This window comes from Equus caballus, chromosome 1 (assembly GCF_041296265.1).
Source record: "Equus caballus isolate H_3958 breed thoroughbred chromosome 1, TB-T2T, whole genome shotgun sequence".
Taxonomy (NCBI): domain Eukaryota; kingdom Metazoa; phylum Chordata; class Mammalia; order Perissodactyla; family Equidae; genus Equus; species Equus caballus.
In genome coordinates, this window is record NC_091684.1 from 160,710,074 (window position 1) to 160,729,443 (window position 19,370).

Here is a 19,370-nt window from a genome sequence, read left to right on the forward strand (position 1 = left end):
TAAAGAAAAGTTCTAAGGGAAGTGAGTGAACCACCAGAAAGTAAGCCAGCTCTGACAGGTGAAGGTGAGTGTGGCTGGTTTGATGCAGTCTGACATTTTAGTCCCTCATTCTGTATATTGCAGATTTCTAGGTACTCATAAACGTTACTAAAATAAGTAATTCAAAGTATGATCATGAGTTTCAGGATGAGTGCCTGTAAACCCTACCCACCAGGGTCACTTCCTGTCTCTCAGTAATCCAGCAGGTTTTTTGGAGCCGTGTGGGATGTGGACTTTGTGGGTAGGCTTTACAAACAAGGCAGCTTGAGAACCTTCTCTGAAGGTAGTTGCATCTCTCTCTGGGGAATTCTAAATTAGGGAATAGCAAATTCAAAGCCTGAATTTCACAACTGCTCACATTCCTTAGCCATATGTATAACATGCATCTAGGGTGCTGAAGCCAGAAAATGTTGCAAAAGCCAGAAAATGTTGCAACTGTTTGCTTGTTTTACTGAAAAACTAAAATGAAACTATTGTCTGGTTTTCTTAATACTGTACTATTCTTTTTCCTTCAACATTAAATTTCCTAAAAGTTCATCTCTTTTTTTGTTCTCTTTGTGTTTTTTTTGTTTTTTATGAGATTGGCACCTGAGCTAACATCTGTTGCCAGTCTTCCTTTTTTTTTTCCTTCTCCCCAAACCCCCCAGTACATAGTTGTATATTCTAGTTGTAGGTCCTTCTAGTTGTGCAATGTGGGACGCCACCTCAGCATGGCTTGATGAGCCATGCTAGGTCTGCGCCCAAGATCTGAACTGGTGAAACCCTGGGCCGCTGAAGCAGAGTGTGCCAACTTAACCACTTAGCCACAGAGACAGCCCCTGGTCTATTTGTTTTAATATTATTTACTTAAATGAACCACATTCTGTATTCCAAGAGGTTAGTCCTCAAAAAAAATTTATTTGGTAGGCATGGAATTAGTGTGCCCATGATGTTTAGTGTATGTCTAATCATTTATTGAGATGTAATGTATTGAGGATCTTGGAACAGTGCAGGATTAGGTCTGTATTTCTTTACCTCTTCAAAGAGTATTAGGGGTTTTCAGTCACTTTCCTAATGAAAGCTTTCACTGTAAACCTTCGTTAGAGCCATGTTTTAGCTTTAAAACATGACCTGGTGCATGAACTCTAAGGATCTTGTTATAGAAAGGCCTTTCTATATAGATGCTTTCCCTTGAGTACACTTGGCCTTTTCTTTAAAAAAATACCTTGAACCTCGCCTTATTTTTCCATTCTCAAGGTGTAGCGGTTTTTGTTTGTGTTTTAGATTTTTAAAAAACAATTTTTTTTCAAGATTCTCCTTTTCCCTTGACGTCTTATACACTGTATATCAGAGGGAAAGAAAAGCTTTCAATAGAGCAGGAGTTAGAAATTTACATGGGAGGTTAAAGCTCTGTCATGTAGCTCTGGAGCATGCCAGCATCTCTTTCATCCAACAGCCTTTTTGGCTTTTTTGTTCTGTGCCTTAGCCTTGGCTGTCTGTTTCTGGGACTCAGAAGACCGAAAAAATTCACATACTTCCATAGGACAAGGTTTCCATTTTGTGAGAAATACTAGTTCTGGGCCCTTAGTATTTGCTCACTGTTTTCTAAAGTGATTGATAGTCTCTTCTCTTCTAAATCTGACTTCAATTTAAATTTCTTGTGAATATATCAGATCTTATTCCAAATCGAATCTATATTCAGAAATGTTTTACCCTTTCCCTTGGTATCCAAATAGTATTTCTGGGTAGGGGATAAAAAAGGAGGCTGCTTAACTTCCAGGGCCAGGAATTTTTAGTATGCCATGGTCAGAAGTCACAGACATAAATAGAGTAGGATATAGTAGATCACTAAATGTGAGGTGGTGGGTGTATTTTATATATACTGAGTCACCTATAGGGTCTTGGCTGGTGGGAGTACTCTGGAAACAGACATAGCCCCTGCATGTTTGGGATAGTGATGTCCAGTTGGATGTCAGACAGAACTTTTCCTACTACCACCATTGTTACGCTAGTTTGGGACCTCCCCTCCCCTCCTCCACTCCCATATTCTAATAGTTGCAGAGAGCCTTTAACACACTACAGATGACTTACATTATCTCTGGGTCATCTCTTTTGTGATTCATTTTTTTTGCATCGAGCAGCAGAGTCTGTAGTTTAAGGAAATAAGCCTCAATATTTTCTACGCAATACAAAAGTACTTGGAAAGGGTCAGCCAGCTGGAGCTGTATGTGATGTGATTGTTAAGTACTGAAACCCAGAGAAATCTTAAACTGCACTGATATATGAAAATAGTACGACACAGAATTAAATCCAGATAATCCATAGCTAATGATGACATTTGAGACACTAGGTTGTGTAACTTGCTCAGTCAGCACGTACCTCACTAGAGAAGGCTTCATCCTGAACAGACATTCTGTCATTTATGAGCTGGCTTCTCTTAGAACTCCAAGTTACCTTTGGGAGCTGTGATTTTGAACATACTGGGAAGCTGGGGGTATTCTAACTGCCCCATGGAATGAAAAGAAAATTGTTAACTAGCATTTTCATTAGGTCTTACGGATGATAGAAGGAAATGTGGCAGCTTACAACCACACTATGTTTATTCTGTTTAGTTCTTTTCTTTTTCATGCCAGCTGTGAGCAAGGCATGGTGCTAGCAGATGTAAATATCAGTTAAATGTGGTCTTTGGTTTCAAGGAATGTATCTAATGGAGAGGATATATATATATATATATATATATATATATATATATGTATATATAATCTATATGTATGTATATGTATATATAATCTAGACACAAACACATATATGTATGTTTCTCACACACGTACACACACATACAAATAACTGTCAAGTGTACCCTGATGCTAATGCCAAAAATGAAGCATAAACAGAGCTGAAGCTAGCAGGAGGGATACACTTATTTCTAACTGGGTCACTTGAGGAAGGCTTCACACAGACAGTGACATCTGAACTGAACTTAAATAGAATTTCAACCATCAGGGAGAAGGGCATTCCAAACTAAGGAAGGCAGGTGTAAAAAGGCATAGAGATGGGAAGGTACAAGACGTTTGGGGAGAGTAGTTCAAAGCGACTGGAGCATATGATATAGAAGGAAAGGGACTAACACAAGTAGTAGTACTTGTGAAGGCAGATTATGGTGGGCCCATAAATGCCTTGTGATTAGGTCTTGCTCCACACGGCTCTATATTAGATAAGGGAAGGATGGCCGCCATATTTCATTCACTTGGTGCAATTTGCTTGGACAACAGAGGGGTTGAGATAGACATCGAGTAGAACCTCACCTTTTGCTGGTGAAATGCCCCAAAGATGGAAAAGGGCATGTCCAGGAAAATAAAGTTACACCAGGTTTGCAGGTTTGTGGATCATACTGAATCTTTCCCCTAACTTGTTTTATGAAAATGAAATTAGGTTAAAGTGAACATCAGAGGCAACTTTGAAATAGAAAAGAAGTTTCAGAATGGAAGGTTCGTGTACGATATATAAACACTTGCCTTTATTTTTTCAAGTGCCCAGTTATCCTTTCTTTATGATGATGGATGGGGGTAATGGACAGAATATATTAAGACCCTTATAGGGGCTTCTCCCTCAAGCGCCCTTTTTCTCCTGGTGATGGTGAGCTTCTGTTTCATCTGGGAAGCAGTAGAGGGGTTAAGCCGAGGGCTCTGGAACCAATCTACTTGAGTTCCAATCCCAGCTCCATTACCTGCTGCCTGTGTCACTTTAGAGACCTTAACATCTGTAAAATGGGAGTGACAATAATAACACTTACCTTAAAGACGATAGGGAGGATTAGATGAGAAAACCAGGTAAAATACATAGAATAGTGGTTGTCACTTAGTAAATGCTCAGTAAATGCTAGCCGTCATTATCATCATTACTACTTCAGAACGAACCTAGTCCCTTTATATTACACCATTGGGTGTATGAATGTTTGGTTTTATTTCTTATACTTTAAAGAAGTGAGACGCACTTGCTGAAACTATTTTGAGTTATGCTGATACCTCTGTTGCATGCCACTGCTTTAAAAAGTAGGACTTACAGATGTGATCCAGAACTGACCTCTCTTCTCAACTTATATTCTAAGACAGTGGTTTTCACACTAGTGGGATGGGGTAGAGGACAGGGGACCCAGGTAGAGATTAAGCAGATGGGGCCCTGAATCCCTACTCTTCTTCATCAACCAGAATAGTAATGCTTTTTATCTATTTTGTATTAGAGGGGTTCCATATAAGATTATGCTTGAAAAAAGTGTTCCAGTGCTTTAAAAATAGCATAAGGATTTGTTCTACAACAGTGTTTGTCAACCTTAAATGTGCTTAGAAGTCACACATGTAAAATGCAAAATCTGATTCTCTAGGAATGGGGTATGCTTCTCAATTCTACATTACTAAGAAACTTTAGGTGCTGCCAGTATTGCTCATCTGAGGGCCATGCTGAAATAGCAAGATTCTAAGGGACCCTGCCCTACCTTCCCTGTGTAGTGGTTGTTCTCAGCTGCATGTATAGGGTATCTATTGCAGTCACCTTTGGGCCTTTTTAAAAATAAACCAGTCCAGACCCTAGCCCAAACTTACAGAGTCAGAATCCCTTGGGTGGGTCCAGGCACATGTATTTTTAATCTTGGTTGGGAATCACTACTCAAATGCCAAGAGAGTACATCTTGTCCATAACCTCTTTGGCTTATTCAGTAATTTAAAAAAATAGTATCTAGAATTGTGTATCGTTCTCAAGATTTCCTAAATATTGAAAGTTATCATTTTTATTTTAATAGTTCAAGCAGTTTTTTGTTTTTTTGGAGGAAGATTAACCCTGAGCTAATATCCACCACCAATCCTCCTCTTTTTGCTTTGGAAGATTGGCCCTAAGCTAACATCCATGCTCATCTTCCTGTATTTTGTATGTGGGATGCCTCCCACAGCATGGCCTGATAAGTGGTGTGTAGGTCCACGCCTGGGATCTGAACTGGCAAACCCTGGGCTGCCGAAGCAGAGTGCTCGAAGCTACGTCACCAGGCCATCCCAGTTCAAGTGGTGTTAGAGCTTACCTTGGTTAGTAGTTATCGATCCACAAGAATCCACTTGAGAATACTGGTGTTCATATTTGTTTAATTAAAGGAGGATACTAAATTATGAGACTTCTGGGAGAAAAAGAAGATGGACATTTGGTTTCTCTTCTCTCTTTGCTGCTTTAAGTGAAGCAAAAGGAAATCTTGCTTTACAAGGCTGTAGGAAATTTAATCATACTGGTGGATCATTTTCTAAGCCCTTCCTATATACTAAAAGTGGATTTGGGTGAGAGATACCCTTGGTTTCTACAGAGTGCCTGAAATAAGGAAGACCTGGGTAACGCTTGGTCTTTCTGTCCCATATACCCTCTTTAATGCACAGGAGTGCTCGTAAGCATGACACAGTTCTTACAAACCACAGTGAAGTCATCCAGCAGTGGTCCTCAGACATGGGAGTGAACCACAGAGAGTTGAGCAATGACTGGGAGTGTCGTGCCATCTTTAAAAGATAGCCAACTGCAAAACTCAGCAAACAGACAATTCCTAATTAACCAGGTGTCAGCTGCTGGCTTTGAAGAGAATATTAAGCAAGACTCTTAGGTGGATCTTAGAAAATCTTTTGATGTAGAGATAAAGCGAAGATAGATTTTTTTGGAGATAGATTTTTTTTTTTTTTTGAGGAAGATTAGCCCTGAGCTAACATCTGCCGATCCTCCTCTTTTTGCTGAGGAAGACTTGCCCTGAGCTAACATCTGTGCTCATCTTCCTCTACTTTATACATGGGGTGCTTTTGCCAAGTGGTGTCATGTCCACACCTGGGATCCGAACCGGCAAACCCCAGGCCGCGGAGAAGCAAAATGTGCGAACTTAACCACTGTGCTACCGGGCCGGCCCTGGAGATAGATTTTTTTTTTTAGTTTCAAGTATTTTATTGTTTTTTCTCAATTTTTTTTTATTAAGGTTATGAAAGTTAACATCCTTGTGAAATTACAGTTGTACATCATTATTAGTCATGTTGTAGGTACACCACTTCACCCCTAGTGCCCTCCCCCCACTCCCCTTTCCCCTGGCAACCACCGATCAGTTCTCTTTGTCCGTATGTTAACTACCACCTATGAGTGGAGTCATACAGAGTTCGTCTTTCTCTGTCTGGCTTATTTCACTCAACATAATACCCTCAAGGTCTATCCATGTTGTTGTGAATGGGACGGCTTTGTCCTTTTTTATGGCTGAGTAGTATTCCATTGTATATATATACCACATCTTCTTTATCCAGTCATCAGTTGCTGGGCACTTAGGTTGGTTCCATGACTTGGCTATTGTGAATAATGCTGCGATGCACATAGGGATGCCTGGAACTTTTGGGATTGCTGATTTCAGGTTCTTGGGATAGATACCCAGTAGTGGGATGGCTGGGTCATAAGGTATTTCTATTCTTAACTTTTTGAGGAATCTCCATACTGTTTTCCATAGTGGCTGCACCAGTTTGCATTCCCACCAACAGTGTATGAGGGTTCCCTTTTCACCACAGCCTCTCCAACATTTGTCACTCTTGGTTTTGGATATTTTTGCCATTCTAACAGGTGTAAGGTGATATCTTAGTGTAGTTTTGATTCGCATTTCCCTGATGATTAGTGATGATGAGCATGTTTTCATGTGTCTATTGGCCATCCGTATATCTTCTTTGGAGAAATGTCTGTTCATGTCCCCTGCCCATTTTGTAATTGGGTTGTTTGATTTTTTATTGTTGAGTTGTGTGAGTTCTTTGTATATTATGGAGATTAACCCTTTGTCGGATAAATAACTTGTGAATATTTTTTCCCAATTAGTGGGCTGTTTTTTTGTTTCAAGCCTGTTTTCCCTTGCCTTGAAGAAGCTCTTTAGTCTGATGAAGTCCTATTTGTTTATTCTTTCTATTGTTTCCCTCATCTGAGGGGTTATGGTGTCCGAAAAGATTCTTTTGAAGCTGATCTCAAAGAGTGTACTGCCGATAATCTCTTCTAGAAGACTTATTGTTTCAGGCCTAATCTTTAGGTCTTTGATCCATTTTGAGTTCATTTTGGTAAATGATGAAAAAGAATGGTTGATTTTCATTCTTTTACATGTGGCTGTCCAGTTTTCCCAGCACCATTTGTTGAAGAGACTTTCTTTCCTCCATTGTAGGCCCTCAGCTCCTTTGTCAAAGATTAGCTGTCCATAGATGTGTGGTTTTATTTCTGGCCTTTCAATTCTGTTCCATTGATCTGTGCATCTGTTTTTGTACCAGTACCATGCTGTTTTGATTACTGTAGCTTTGTGGTATGTTTTGAAGTCAGGGATTGTGATGCCTCCAGCTTTGTTCTTCTTTCTCAGGATTGCTTTAGCAATTCGGAGTCTTTTGTTGCCCCATATGAATTTTAGGATTCTTTGTTCAATTTCTGTAAAGAATGACATTAGAATTCTGATTGGGATAGCGTTGAATCTGTAGATTGCTTTAGGTAGTATGGACATTTTAACTATGTTTATTCTTCCAATCCATGTGCATGGAATGTCTTTCCATCTCTTTATGTCGTCGTTGATTTCTTTCAAGAAGGTCTTGTAGTTTTCGTTGTATAGATCTTTCACTTCCTTGGTTAAATTTATCCCAAGGTATTTTATTCTTTTTGTTGCGATCGTGAATGGGATTGAGTTCTTGAGATCTTTTTCTGTTAGTTCATTGTTAGCATATAGAAATGCTACTGATTTGTGTATGTTGATTTTATACCCTGCAACTTTGCTGTAGTTGTTGATTGTTTCTAATAGTATTTCTATGCATTCTTTGGGGTTTTCTATCTATAAGATCATGTTGTCTGCAAACAGCAAGAGTTTTACTTCTTCATTGCCTATTTGGATTCCTTTTATTTCTTTTTCCTGCCAAATTGCTCTGGCCAAAACCTCCAGTACTATGTTGAATAAGAGTGGTGAAAGTGGGCACCCTTGTCTTGTTCCTGTTCTGAGAGGGATGGGTTTCAGTTTTTGTCCGTTGAGTATGATGTTGGCTGTGGGTTTGTCATATATGGCCTTTATTATGTTGAGGTACTTTCCTTCTATACCTATTTTATTGAGGGTTTTTATCATAAATGGATGTTGGATCTTGTTGAATGCTTTCTCTGCATCTATTGAGATGATCATGTGGTTTTTGTTTCTCATTTTGTTAATGTAGTGAATCACGTTGATTGACTTGCGGATGTTGAACCAACCCTGTGTCCCTGGTATAAATCCCACTTGATCATGGTGTATAATCTTTTTGATATATTGCTGTATTCGGTTTGCCAAAATTTTGTTGAGGATCAGTGATATTGGCCTGTAGTTTTCCTTCTTTGTGTTGTCCTTGTCATGTCAGGTTTGGGGATCAGGGTGATGTTGGCTTCATAGAATGTGTTAGGGAGTGCTCCATCTTCCTCAGTTTTCTGGAATAGTTTGAGAAGGATAGGTATTAAATCTTCTTTGAATGTTTGGTGGAACGCTCCAGAGAAGCCGTCTGGTCCTGAACTCTTATTTTTGGGGAGGTTTTTGGTTACTGTTTCTATTTGTTTACTTGTGATTGGTCTATTCAGATTCTCTATTTCTTCCTGATTCAGTTTGGGTAGGTTGTATGAGTCTAGGAATTTATCCATTTCTTCTAGGTTGTTCAATTTGTTGGCATATAGTTTTTCATAGTATTCTCTTATGATCCTTTGTATTTCTTCGGTATCTGTTGTGATTTCTCCTGTCTCATTTCTAATTTTATTTATTTGAGACTTCTCTCTTTTTTTTTTAGTGAATCTGGCTAAGGGTTTGTCGATTTTGTTAATTTTTTCGAAGAACCAACTCTTTGTTTCATTGATCCTTTCTACTGTCTTTTTTGTTTCAATATCATTTATTTCTGCTCTGATTTTTACTATTTCCCTCCTTCTACTGACTTTGGGCTTTGTTTGTTCTTCTTTTTCTAATTCCATTAGGTGTCGTTTGAGGTTGTTTATGTAAGATTTTTCTTGCTTATTGAGGTGAGCCTGTATGGCAATGAATTTCCCTCTTAGGACTGCCTTTGCTGCGTCCCAAATCATTTGGTATGGTGTGTTTTCATTTGGTACAGTGTGTTTTCAAATACGATGGAGATAGATTTTTTTAAATAAATTTTCAGAAATTCTATGAGTACTGTCAAATCATTTGTTCTTAGAATTTGTGTTTTTATTTTAACAAGATAGAATTGAATTTTGTACTAAATCATTAGATGTTTTTAGAATCATAGGAAAACTGAACTAAGAATGGAAGTGGTCACAGTTCTTGAAATTAATGATTGGAAGAAATTAGGTATTTCTTTCTGGATGAACATTGGATTAAATTAAGTATCTTCTAAACAGCCTAGAATTTTAGAAACATCTAGAATAGCTTTGGTGTAGCCAGAATTTGTGAATGAAAGAAATACTGAATTGCCTTTTTAGCTCAGTTTTTATCTTTTGGATGTTTTTCTGTGATGTGAGAATGTAGACATTCCTCTATTCTGTTTTTAACTGTATTTTCCACATCCATGAACTTGTTTTGAAGCTACTTACTAAAATAGGATCTAAACTCATCTAAGCCTTCTGAAATCCCACTACTCCCCTGAGTGAGAGAGCAAAGGCTTAAAGCAGTAAACTGAAAAGGTTCACTTCTGTTGCCTCAGTAACAGGCTCTCTGTAATCAGCGTTGGTTTGATTGTGGTCTGGCATTAATATCTCTGGTGTTATGCTGACCTTGATATATAAATCATGTAAACAGCAAGATCTACAAGAAGATTCCTTCATTACTGTTCTCGCTGGGATTAGAAGTTCTGGCTTAAAAGGCAAAAGAGTGCCTGTCCAAGAAACTCACGATTTAGTTAAAGTCCAAAGCTGTGGGGTGTCTCTCTGTATAATCTCATTATTTGGCTTTTCTGGATGGCAGTATTCCCTGACTGGATTAGCTGCCAAAGTACAGTGAGCCTCTAAAGACCATCATCATGCTGTCATTTTTCATCTTCTTCCCTGAATTCCTCCTTATCCAAAACACTCCTACTTCTCTGCCATTAACCCAGTCCCATTATAGGGCTGTACTCCTAAAAGGAAACTTGAAACTTGCTTTGACTGAATATTTTTCTGCCCCTCTTTGATTATCAAAGCCCTTTAATAAGCACCTGGAGACTGAAAGAAATAGTGAAATATATATATATGAAACACCATGAAGATGTGTGCTTTGATGAGCTTGTCTATTTTGTCAACCAGCTTCACATAACAGATATCATAGTCAGAGACTTCTGCCAAGCCATTTAAAGGGTTTTTGGCACTCACTTGCTCTAAGAGCAGGCTGCTACATACTCTGCACCAACCATACCAAAGTAGCAACGTTGTCTGCTAAAATACCCAGCCAAGTATAAGAGCTACATGGGAGAGTATTGCAATAAAAGAACATTTGACCACAGAAAATTAATTAACACAATCTCCCAAATGTAGAAATGATTAGTCTTTTTCAATAGTGAAAAGTTATTTTAGAACCAAAGTAACTGTTCATGGTGATTTCTTATATATAGGCAGCTGTGTGAAGCGTTTGATAATAATTCCTCTACAAATGGACTGTTCAAAGTATTGTCCATATAATCTGGATAAAGACAGGAAATCAATGCTCATTTGGATATTATCTGTAAGAGGAATTGGCAGCATCTAAGAATGGAGATCCATCCTCTCCATTGCATCTCTTGAAGTCTCTTCTCCGTTGTTAAAAGTTGTAATTCCACTCACAGATGATGTGTCACAGATGATGATGACAAGAACATCCTCTGACATGGAAAGTTACCTTGTCTTCTGTTCCCTTAAGAGTGATGCATGCTCTATGAGAAGAAGGAAGCTTAGGCTGTAAATTCAAGGATTTTGATCAGCAAGAATTTGCTGGGGAGAAACACATTAGGACGAGTGTTACTAAAAGAAAACTGGATATTCCATAGCTGTGAGAAACATCTGGTTGGTGACTGAAAAGCCATTTTGATGACTGAAAATTTCATTTTGTTTTGTTTGTTTTCATGAAATCTACAGTAATCTACAGGAATAAGATTAGTTTCCAAGTTGAAATTGAGAGTGGTTGTAATCTTCTCGTTACCCTTGATTGTCACACACTGGCAGTAAATTCATTTACCAATTAAATTCCTGTCCTTTTGAGATTACTTTCTCTCATTCTGGATATAATGACTTGTTCCCAGTATGGAGGAGGTAGAAAGAAGGTAGGTAGATGCTTGTGGGAATTAGAATACAGTAATTAATTTGCATCAGACTTATCACATCTTTTTACTCTGGTTGGCAGGAATATATGGTTTATAGGAAGCATACCTACATGAGGCTTGATGGCTCATCCAAGATCTCAGAGAGGCGGGACATGGTTGCTGATTTTCAGAACAGGTAATGTTAATAGGAGTTACAAAAATTCTCGTTTGTTTTTCCTCTAGTACTTGAGATGGTAAGTTTAAAAGAAATGCCAACACATCTCAGATTGTTAGGTGATCATGATATAGTTCCCACCCTTTTAAGAGGTAGCTAAATCCGCTTATAGTGGTTCAAATTTGTGCGTCTGAGAGAGAGAGAGAAAATGAATGCTTGGTAATACCTGTGTTTGAAATGTATTTTCTCACCAAATCAGTGCCTATTTCTTTGGGCTATAAAAGAAATGATGTCTGAGTATGAGCCAAGATCCTCCTTATATATATAATATGCATGTAGAAAAAGAGTCCACAAGGCTGTATTCCTAAATGTTGACAGTGGCTGTCTCTGGGTGTTGACTTACAATTGATTTTTAGTTTATTTTTGCTTACCTGTTTCATTTCCTATTAAGTTTAAAGAAAAATACCGTCCTTTTTCCTGCTTTCCCTCTAGCATTGTAGTAGTACAGTACAGAATGACAAATTGCAATAGTGTGCAATCTATTCAGCTGGCAGCTCTCAGTTACAGTCCTTCTCCCACCTGATAATGAACCTATGAAATTTCAAATACTGCCTGCTGGTTGCTGATGGCTTACAGAGCCATAATTATCCTAAGTGCAGGTTCTCATTGTAATAAGCAGAGTCTGGTTACTGCTCTCTCCAAGGGGAAAGCCAAGCTCTGCTAGTGACTGGTCTGCTGAACTCCACCCTTAGTTTTCTTCCTTAGACCTGGAGGACTAAGGAATAGAATAGATCTTAATGTTCTGTAAATCAGAACAGTTCTGAATTTTTGGCCTTTAATTGTGTAGTCTGTTAATATTTAACTTTTGAATTCTTGGGAAGGAAAATGAAGCACAAAGCCATTTGTATTTAGGTTACAATTTTTAATTTCTTTCATTTCTGTTTTAAAGCATGATTTACTTCAGATGTAAAACAATTTAGCATAAAACAAATCCATAGTTCAAAGTAGAGTGCCCTCTGAGAATTTTTGGTATTGCACGGTCCTTTACAATGGAGCGCAGGTAAGGAGATACATCCTGATGTTTTCATTTACAGTGCATACTCAGGCCAATAACTCCTCTGAGTTGAAACCGTGCATCTGAATTCAGGTGGCTGTTTGAACAACAGTGGAGGGGAAGATCTGCTTTGTACCTGTTCCAGCTTGCTCCCTTGGAACAACGGTGTCGGTGACCTCACCTAGCTTCTCAGCTCTCAGAAGCTATGGGCAGATTCTTAAATTGGTTATTTGAGACATGTACAAGCTAAGTAGTGCCTCCTAGCCCTACCATATAGCTGTGCGCACCCCGCCCCCCCAAGAAAGTTTACCAGCTGATCTTCATCTTTTCTTAATTCTGAAATCAAATGAAATGTGTTTTACTATGTCCACACCTACTCCAACCTCAGAGTTCCAACTGACAGGAATCTTACATACAAGATCTACAGACTGTGTATTTTCCCAGGGTGCCTGTATTTTCTCCAGGGATGCCAGCATCTCTGTGTTGGGGGCACATTAGTAGGAGTGGCATGAGTTCTGTGTTACAAGAAAAGCCATTAAGTAGTAGATGTTTCACCTACTACTGTTTGTGTTTATTTTCCACTAGTATGTTTGCTAGGGTACTTTTGAAGATCTTTCGTTAACAACAAAGCTGTTTTTTTCCAGTAACAATTGGGGTCATTATATATTACAATAAAATGCCTATTGAAGAATATTTGAAAAATATTTAATGAAGAAAATAAAAATTACTCACAGTCCCATCACTGTTAACGTTTTGGTATATCCCTCTAGTCTTTGGTGTGTGTGGGGGGTTATATTTACACGTTGATAACATATTGTAGATAGGATTGTGTGTCCTGATTTCTTTCGCTTAATATTATATCATAAACATTTTCACACATCATTAAAAAAGTCTTTGTAATCGTTATTTTTAGTGACCAACATTCCATTACACTGAGTATATATACTACTCTTCCATTGTTAAAATGTTGAGTGAATATCTTTTTTATAAAGCTTTGTCACTATTTTAGATATTTTCTTAATATAGATTCAAACATGGGAAATTACTGAGTGAAGGGATATGAACATATAAGACTGTGCATATTGTCAGATTACTTTGTAGAAAGTTCTGCTGATATAGATTCCACCTAGAGCTATGGTATGTTGACTTCTAATGGTTTGGGCTTCTGAGTTGTAGAGCTACAGCTGTTCTAGCTGACCCAATTCCCAGAAAACTGGACTATGAGATCCAGGACTTAGTACATTTTCCAGTGACCTTTTAATGGAAAAAATCAGTAGATGTATTTGATTTATTACTTCTAAAATCCCTTATTTAATTTGTCAAGCAGTTATTTGGACAATCCCAGTAGCACACAGTAGTTTTTAAAAGCTTAGCTCTAAAAGAAGGGTATTTTCACCATTAAATTGTACTACATCTACTTAGTAAATGTCTTATTTTGCAGATTTCCTGGGAAACTTACTTGAGCTTCCAAACCTTACAACTGAGAATTACTTAGGGAGCAGTGAGTTTTATTTAGATTGAACATTTGAGTAACTATCATTTTAACACCCTGCATCTAATATTTGGCAAAATGAAAAAACAGAGCAAAGTCTCCTTCCCTGCCTACGTTAAGAGCTAGATGATTGGAGTTGGGATTAATGGCTAGGAAATAATCTCCTACTTCTTGTATATGGAATCTGAGCTGTGCCTATGCTGACCAGAAGCTTATCAGGCAGACCCCTCCAAATGGGGAAAAAGTTCTCCACTTATAAATTTGATTGGCTGGCAGTAACCCAATATAGAGAAAAAGACAGGTGTTTTTCAAAACAGAAAAGCACACCTTGCCAAATATTTTCATTATTATTAATGAAAAGACATCAAAAGAAAAAATTGTAGTTTCAACTGGACAGCGCTGTGGCTCAAAGGTCAGCCAGAGTAAACAAGAACTCCTATAAAAAGCCATTTACATTCCCTTCATGCAAGATTTATTTATGAGGGATCCTTCCAGGAAAGAGTCTGACTGAGACTAAAGACTGTTTGACCAGGATGTCCTGACTGGGCAACATTCACAACATGTGACCAGTGCATGATCCTAGAAGCCATTCACAAGGTCTTTGCTCTGACGTGCCTTGGTCTTTGCTTCCCTTCCTCCTACCCAATGGCATTTGCCAGATGGATCCCCCCAATTATCGCACCACTCAGGGTGACCCTTCAGAAAACATGAGAAAATGTGAGTGTAGCATGGATTTTTCTTTGTAGTTGAGAGTGTTACAGAGTTCCAGTGCCCTCTTTCATTCTGGCTCTTTTTCAGTCATTCATCTAGTTTTTACTGCAGTCAGCTACATGCCCAGCACAATTTGGGTATTGTGGTGCAAAGTGGCCTCAGTGGATCATTAACTAAAGAAAAGTAAGGGTGAGACCTAGACTTGTCTTTGCTACATGATTTCATAGTCTCCTTCATAGACCACCCAGAAGCCTGGTCTCTCAGGTGTCTTCCAACGGAGACCCTGAGTTGAGGTTCCTTTTCAGCCCCCTAGAGGGCACCCAAACCCTCATGTTGCCTTCCAGGATTGTTTTCTTTCCTTTCTTTAGTCAGGGTTGCCAAGATATTAATTCATGTTATAATACTAGATTTGTTCAGTAGAAAGGAACTTCTCAGCAGTTTGATTCAAATATTTTTGCTTATAAATAATCCAACAGTGTGATCCAGGGTGGAAGCTAATTTCTTTGATTTTTAACAGCCCAAGGTTTCTGTAATCCTTATTCTTCTGTTACAATATGAATTATGTTATGAATTATGAATATGTTACTGAATGCAGGCAAACCTTGCTACTTACAATCTACCTCATCATTAAAAGACATCTTCTCGATACATAGTTAATATCCAAAAAAAAAGTGTTTTCCACCATCATATTTCTAAGTTTCGCCATCAATTTATTTTTACCAGGATTACTTTCACTAGTATTTTTTCTGTGTATAGTCCTTGTTTATAAATAGTTACCACATCTGGGGACTTATCTCTCTGGCTGTCCAGACTGTGGAAATAGCCCATCTTTCTACCTCTACCCTTTCTTTTATTGTAGTTCCCAAGCTACCTTCTACCTCCCTCCCTGTCCCATCCCCACTCGCCTGCCGCTACTCCATCCTCAGGCTCTGGACTTCTTTAGAAACTACAAAAAAAGTCCTAACCATTGGCTGACTCCATGAGCTCTCACACAGGTGTTGGAGAGAAGCCTCTGACCCCTCTGTACCCACCAAAGCAGGAGAGAGCTTTGAGCAGTCTTCTCAGGACCAGAGTGGGAAGGATTATTCTACAGGATTGGTGCAGCCCTGGAAAGTTCAGTCACTTTTTATTTGAAGCCTTATTGTGGTTAAATACTCTCCTATGGGCTGCGAGGTATCAAGCTTCCATTTACATCGTCCCATATCTATAGGAAAACGTGTTTGTAAGCTGGCAGGTGCCTTCTAACTTTGTGGTTTGCTCTGGATGATTTAACCATAAAAGATGACATCTTATATATTAAATAAAGAAAATTATGAAATATTAAACTTCATGATAAAATCAAGGATAACCAATAGAACTTTTGTGAGAGTACAGAGCTTTTGAAATCATGCCCTACAAGAGGCCTCCAGACATGCTCTGTGATCCATGCCTGCCTCTAGGAAAGTTGTGTTTAACTGAATGCAAGTAATGGACAGTTTTCTACTAGGACCTGCCCAGCATAGTGATTAATGAGGATGCTTATTTCAAAATAGTTCCTTCACTGATACTCATGTTTGTTGTTGATATGTCATTAATTAGTCACTTCAGCTATATTCAGAACATCCTCATTTTATAGTCCAGGAAACAGACCTTTAGCAGTCAAGTGACTTTACCAAGGAAGAACAGAATCAAGGAATGAGAGCATCCTGATGTCAGTGTGTTTCCTTTTTTTTTAACTGAAAACCGCAGAACAAAATTCATTTTACATTGGGATTTATTACCTATTTACCATATCTGAAACTTCACAAAACGGCACTTATCCTTATGACCTGTGATGTATATAATATTTTCTAATCTGTTCTGTTTCCTTTAGTCTGTTTCTTTAATACGGTCCAGATCCACCAAACTGATTTCATAACCATTGATAGTTGTGACCTGCAATTTGAATAACACTGATCTAAATGAATTTCCAGTTGTATTTCTCATTATAGTCATAAAGAAGAGGGTTTAGCTGCTTGATTTAGAGGACTGAAGTTTGCTCGCCAGTATAATGCAGTTTCTTCCCCTTAGAAATGTTCTGGAAAATAACTTCTGGTGGCAGGAGCATGAAGATGACAAGATAATCTTAAAATACATTTATGTTATCTGCAAGAACTGAGTTCAAATTGAGCCCTAATTGTATGTGTGTACATAGATAGATAAATCTTACCCTCAGAGCCTGCTCTTTGTGATCTGGCATGGGCCTGTTCCTAGAAGATACTCAGTAAATATTTGTTGCCTGAATGAGTGACAGTGGCACATACTGGTTTATTCATAATTTTAGTTTCTTTAAAAGGATATAGGATGTAAAGGGAAACTGAGAAAACTATATCTGGTCATTTCTGTGTAAGGGTTGTGTTGGCATTCATCAAAAAGTACTTTAATTCCAGCCTATCTTCATGAGTTTGATCCTAAATTCAATTTAATACATAGAAGTCATGACCTGGGTCTTAGTCCTGACCTCAGGTCATTTTTCTGGGACTGACTTTCTTCGTTTGGAAAAATGAATGCTTTGGAATTATAATCATTAGTTCCAAAATTATTGCAAGTCATGGTTCTTGGGGGAAACAACAGGAAATACTGATTTATTTGTCCCTCTGTATGAACTAGGAACTTGTTAAAAATATGACTGTTACATAGAGAGGTCCCTACTTCCACGATAGCATATTTTTCTATTATATTTGCTACATGTTTATAAGTATACTGCCTCCCAGTCAGTATTAGTGGGCAGGAAAAGTATATGTGCAAATTGGAAGGTGACTGCCATGGTTTGATTTTAGCAACAGAGCACCTTTGTACAGTGTGTCGAAAAAACGTGGGTCAGGCCTGGCTAACCACCAAAACCCTTTCTAGCCCTAGACGCTGTTCTATATTCAGAGTTCCCTCTCTTTTGCCATATGCTATTTTTCTTTTTCAGTTTTTCCTCTTAACATATCCCTCCCTTTTCTACAGGAATGACATCTTTGTGTTCCTACTAAGCACACGAGCTGGAGGGCTGGGTATCAATCTCACTGCTGCAGATACAGTAAGTAATGAGAGCACAATATGATACCAGATATGCAGGTTTTCTACTCTAAAAATGTTGTTCAATTGGCGTTACCCTTTGCTTTGTGTCACAAACTTTTATTTCTTTGCCTCTTCTTGTTATGTTACAAGACAGTACATACACTTTGCCTGGAACTGGAACATTTGTTAGCTTTCCTTTTAGACTTTTCTCTCCATTCTCTTGGAGTAACTTTCTTACATGTTCATTCAATAAATATTTAGTGAGTGCCTACTGTGTGCGTGATACAGTTCTAAACACTTGGAGTACGTCTGAATAAACACACTGAAGAAAAAAAATCAGTCAATCCAACCAGATTTGTTTTAGGAGTTATAACTGAACACATCAGAAAGGATTGTTTTATTTCTCTTATACATTATTCCATTTTAGGAAAAACTCATATTTTTGTATCCCAGACTTCAAATGGTGGTTGGAGAGCAATGAAATTGGTAATTTAAAAAATTAAATTAAAAAGACATTCCATCAAATTACCTATCCTTTTGTATGCAATCTTGGAAGAATATTTCAGCATGTGAAAAGCAGAGGAAAAGAGCATTCCTTTTGAATCTTAGAATTACTCCCAGGATTCAAATACATTTAATAACATTTTCAGTAACCTTAAACATGAGACATAAAACTGCATAAATGGGAAATTGTTCTGTAGAAGGCATGACTCTAAAAACATAATTTTTATGGCTGTTGTGGTGCCTCTCTGTAAAATACAGAGCATCAGAATTCTCACAAATATGAGGAGGATGCGAACTCTGGAGGCTCATGGAGAAATGAGGTACAAGGGTGAAGAGGCTTGAATAGACTCGCAGCAGCAGAGCTGGAACTGGATCCCATGTTTTCCAGTCCCCACTCCTAGGCTATGTCCACTCTTTCTCCTTACTAACTACTACACCACAGACCTGCCTGCCTTCAAGAATGAAAAACAGATTCTATAATATCACTAAGTAGAATATGAACCAGAGAACTCAACTGAACCTTCCTTGGCATCTAAATCTCTTCAGCCAGTTAACCAGGTTGGGACAGGGCTCCAGGGCCTAAGGACCACTGGAGGCGTAGCTGGGTAGATACTGTATCTAATGTGCACATCATCAGCCTCAGTCACCTTAAAGGAAGTCCGTCACTGGTGGTAGGTGATGTTGTTCTGCGTTCTCTGATGTGGTGGCTCCCTTGGTGCCATATCAGATAGCAGAAACTTGGCTTTCTTTTTGTTCCTTGGTTCTCTGCTCTCTCTAGTTTGTAAGCATTCCATACAGTCCCAACTGAGTCATAGTCTCAACATGAATATAAACTTCATCACTTTCTCTTAACTGATCTTTTGGACTCCAGTCTCAGCCCCCAGCACCATACCTGCTCTATTAGTTTATTTATACCCTTCTTTATTAACCATGCCACTCTTGCTTAAAACTCTTTAGGTTGTCTCCATCGTCTACGAGATAAAGTATAAGCTCCTTTACATGGCATTAAATGCCCTTCATTTTGTAGCCTTTATCTCCCTTTCCGCCCTAATTGTCAGGCTACTTCCCCTTCCAAAATTTATGTTTCAGAAATAACAGTTGACTTATAGTTTCCTGAACGCACTATATTATATCACACTGTTGCATAAACTGTTC

General features: G+C 38.4%; 1 protein-coding gene across 2 annotated transcripts in view; it reads left to right on the forward strand.

The window, feature by feature from the left end:
• Window positions 1–19,370, forward strand: part of INO80 (INO80 complex ATPase subunit) — a 126,680-nt gene that overhangs the window by 93,088 nt on the left and 14,222 nt on the right. For both annotated transcript variants that reach the window (XM_023619728.2, XM_023619730.2), the window contains exons 28-29: window positions 11,357–11,451; window positions 17,658–17,730. In XM_023619728.2, the coding sequence (XP_023475496.1) occupies window positions 11,357–11,451; window positions 17,658–17,730 (168 nt within the window). The remainder of the gene's footprint in view (window positions 1–11,356; window positions 11,452–17,657; window positions 17,731–19,370) is intronic.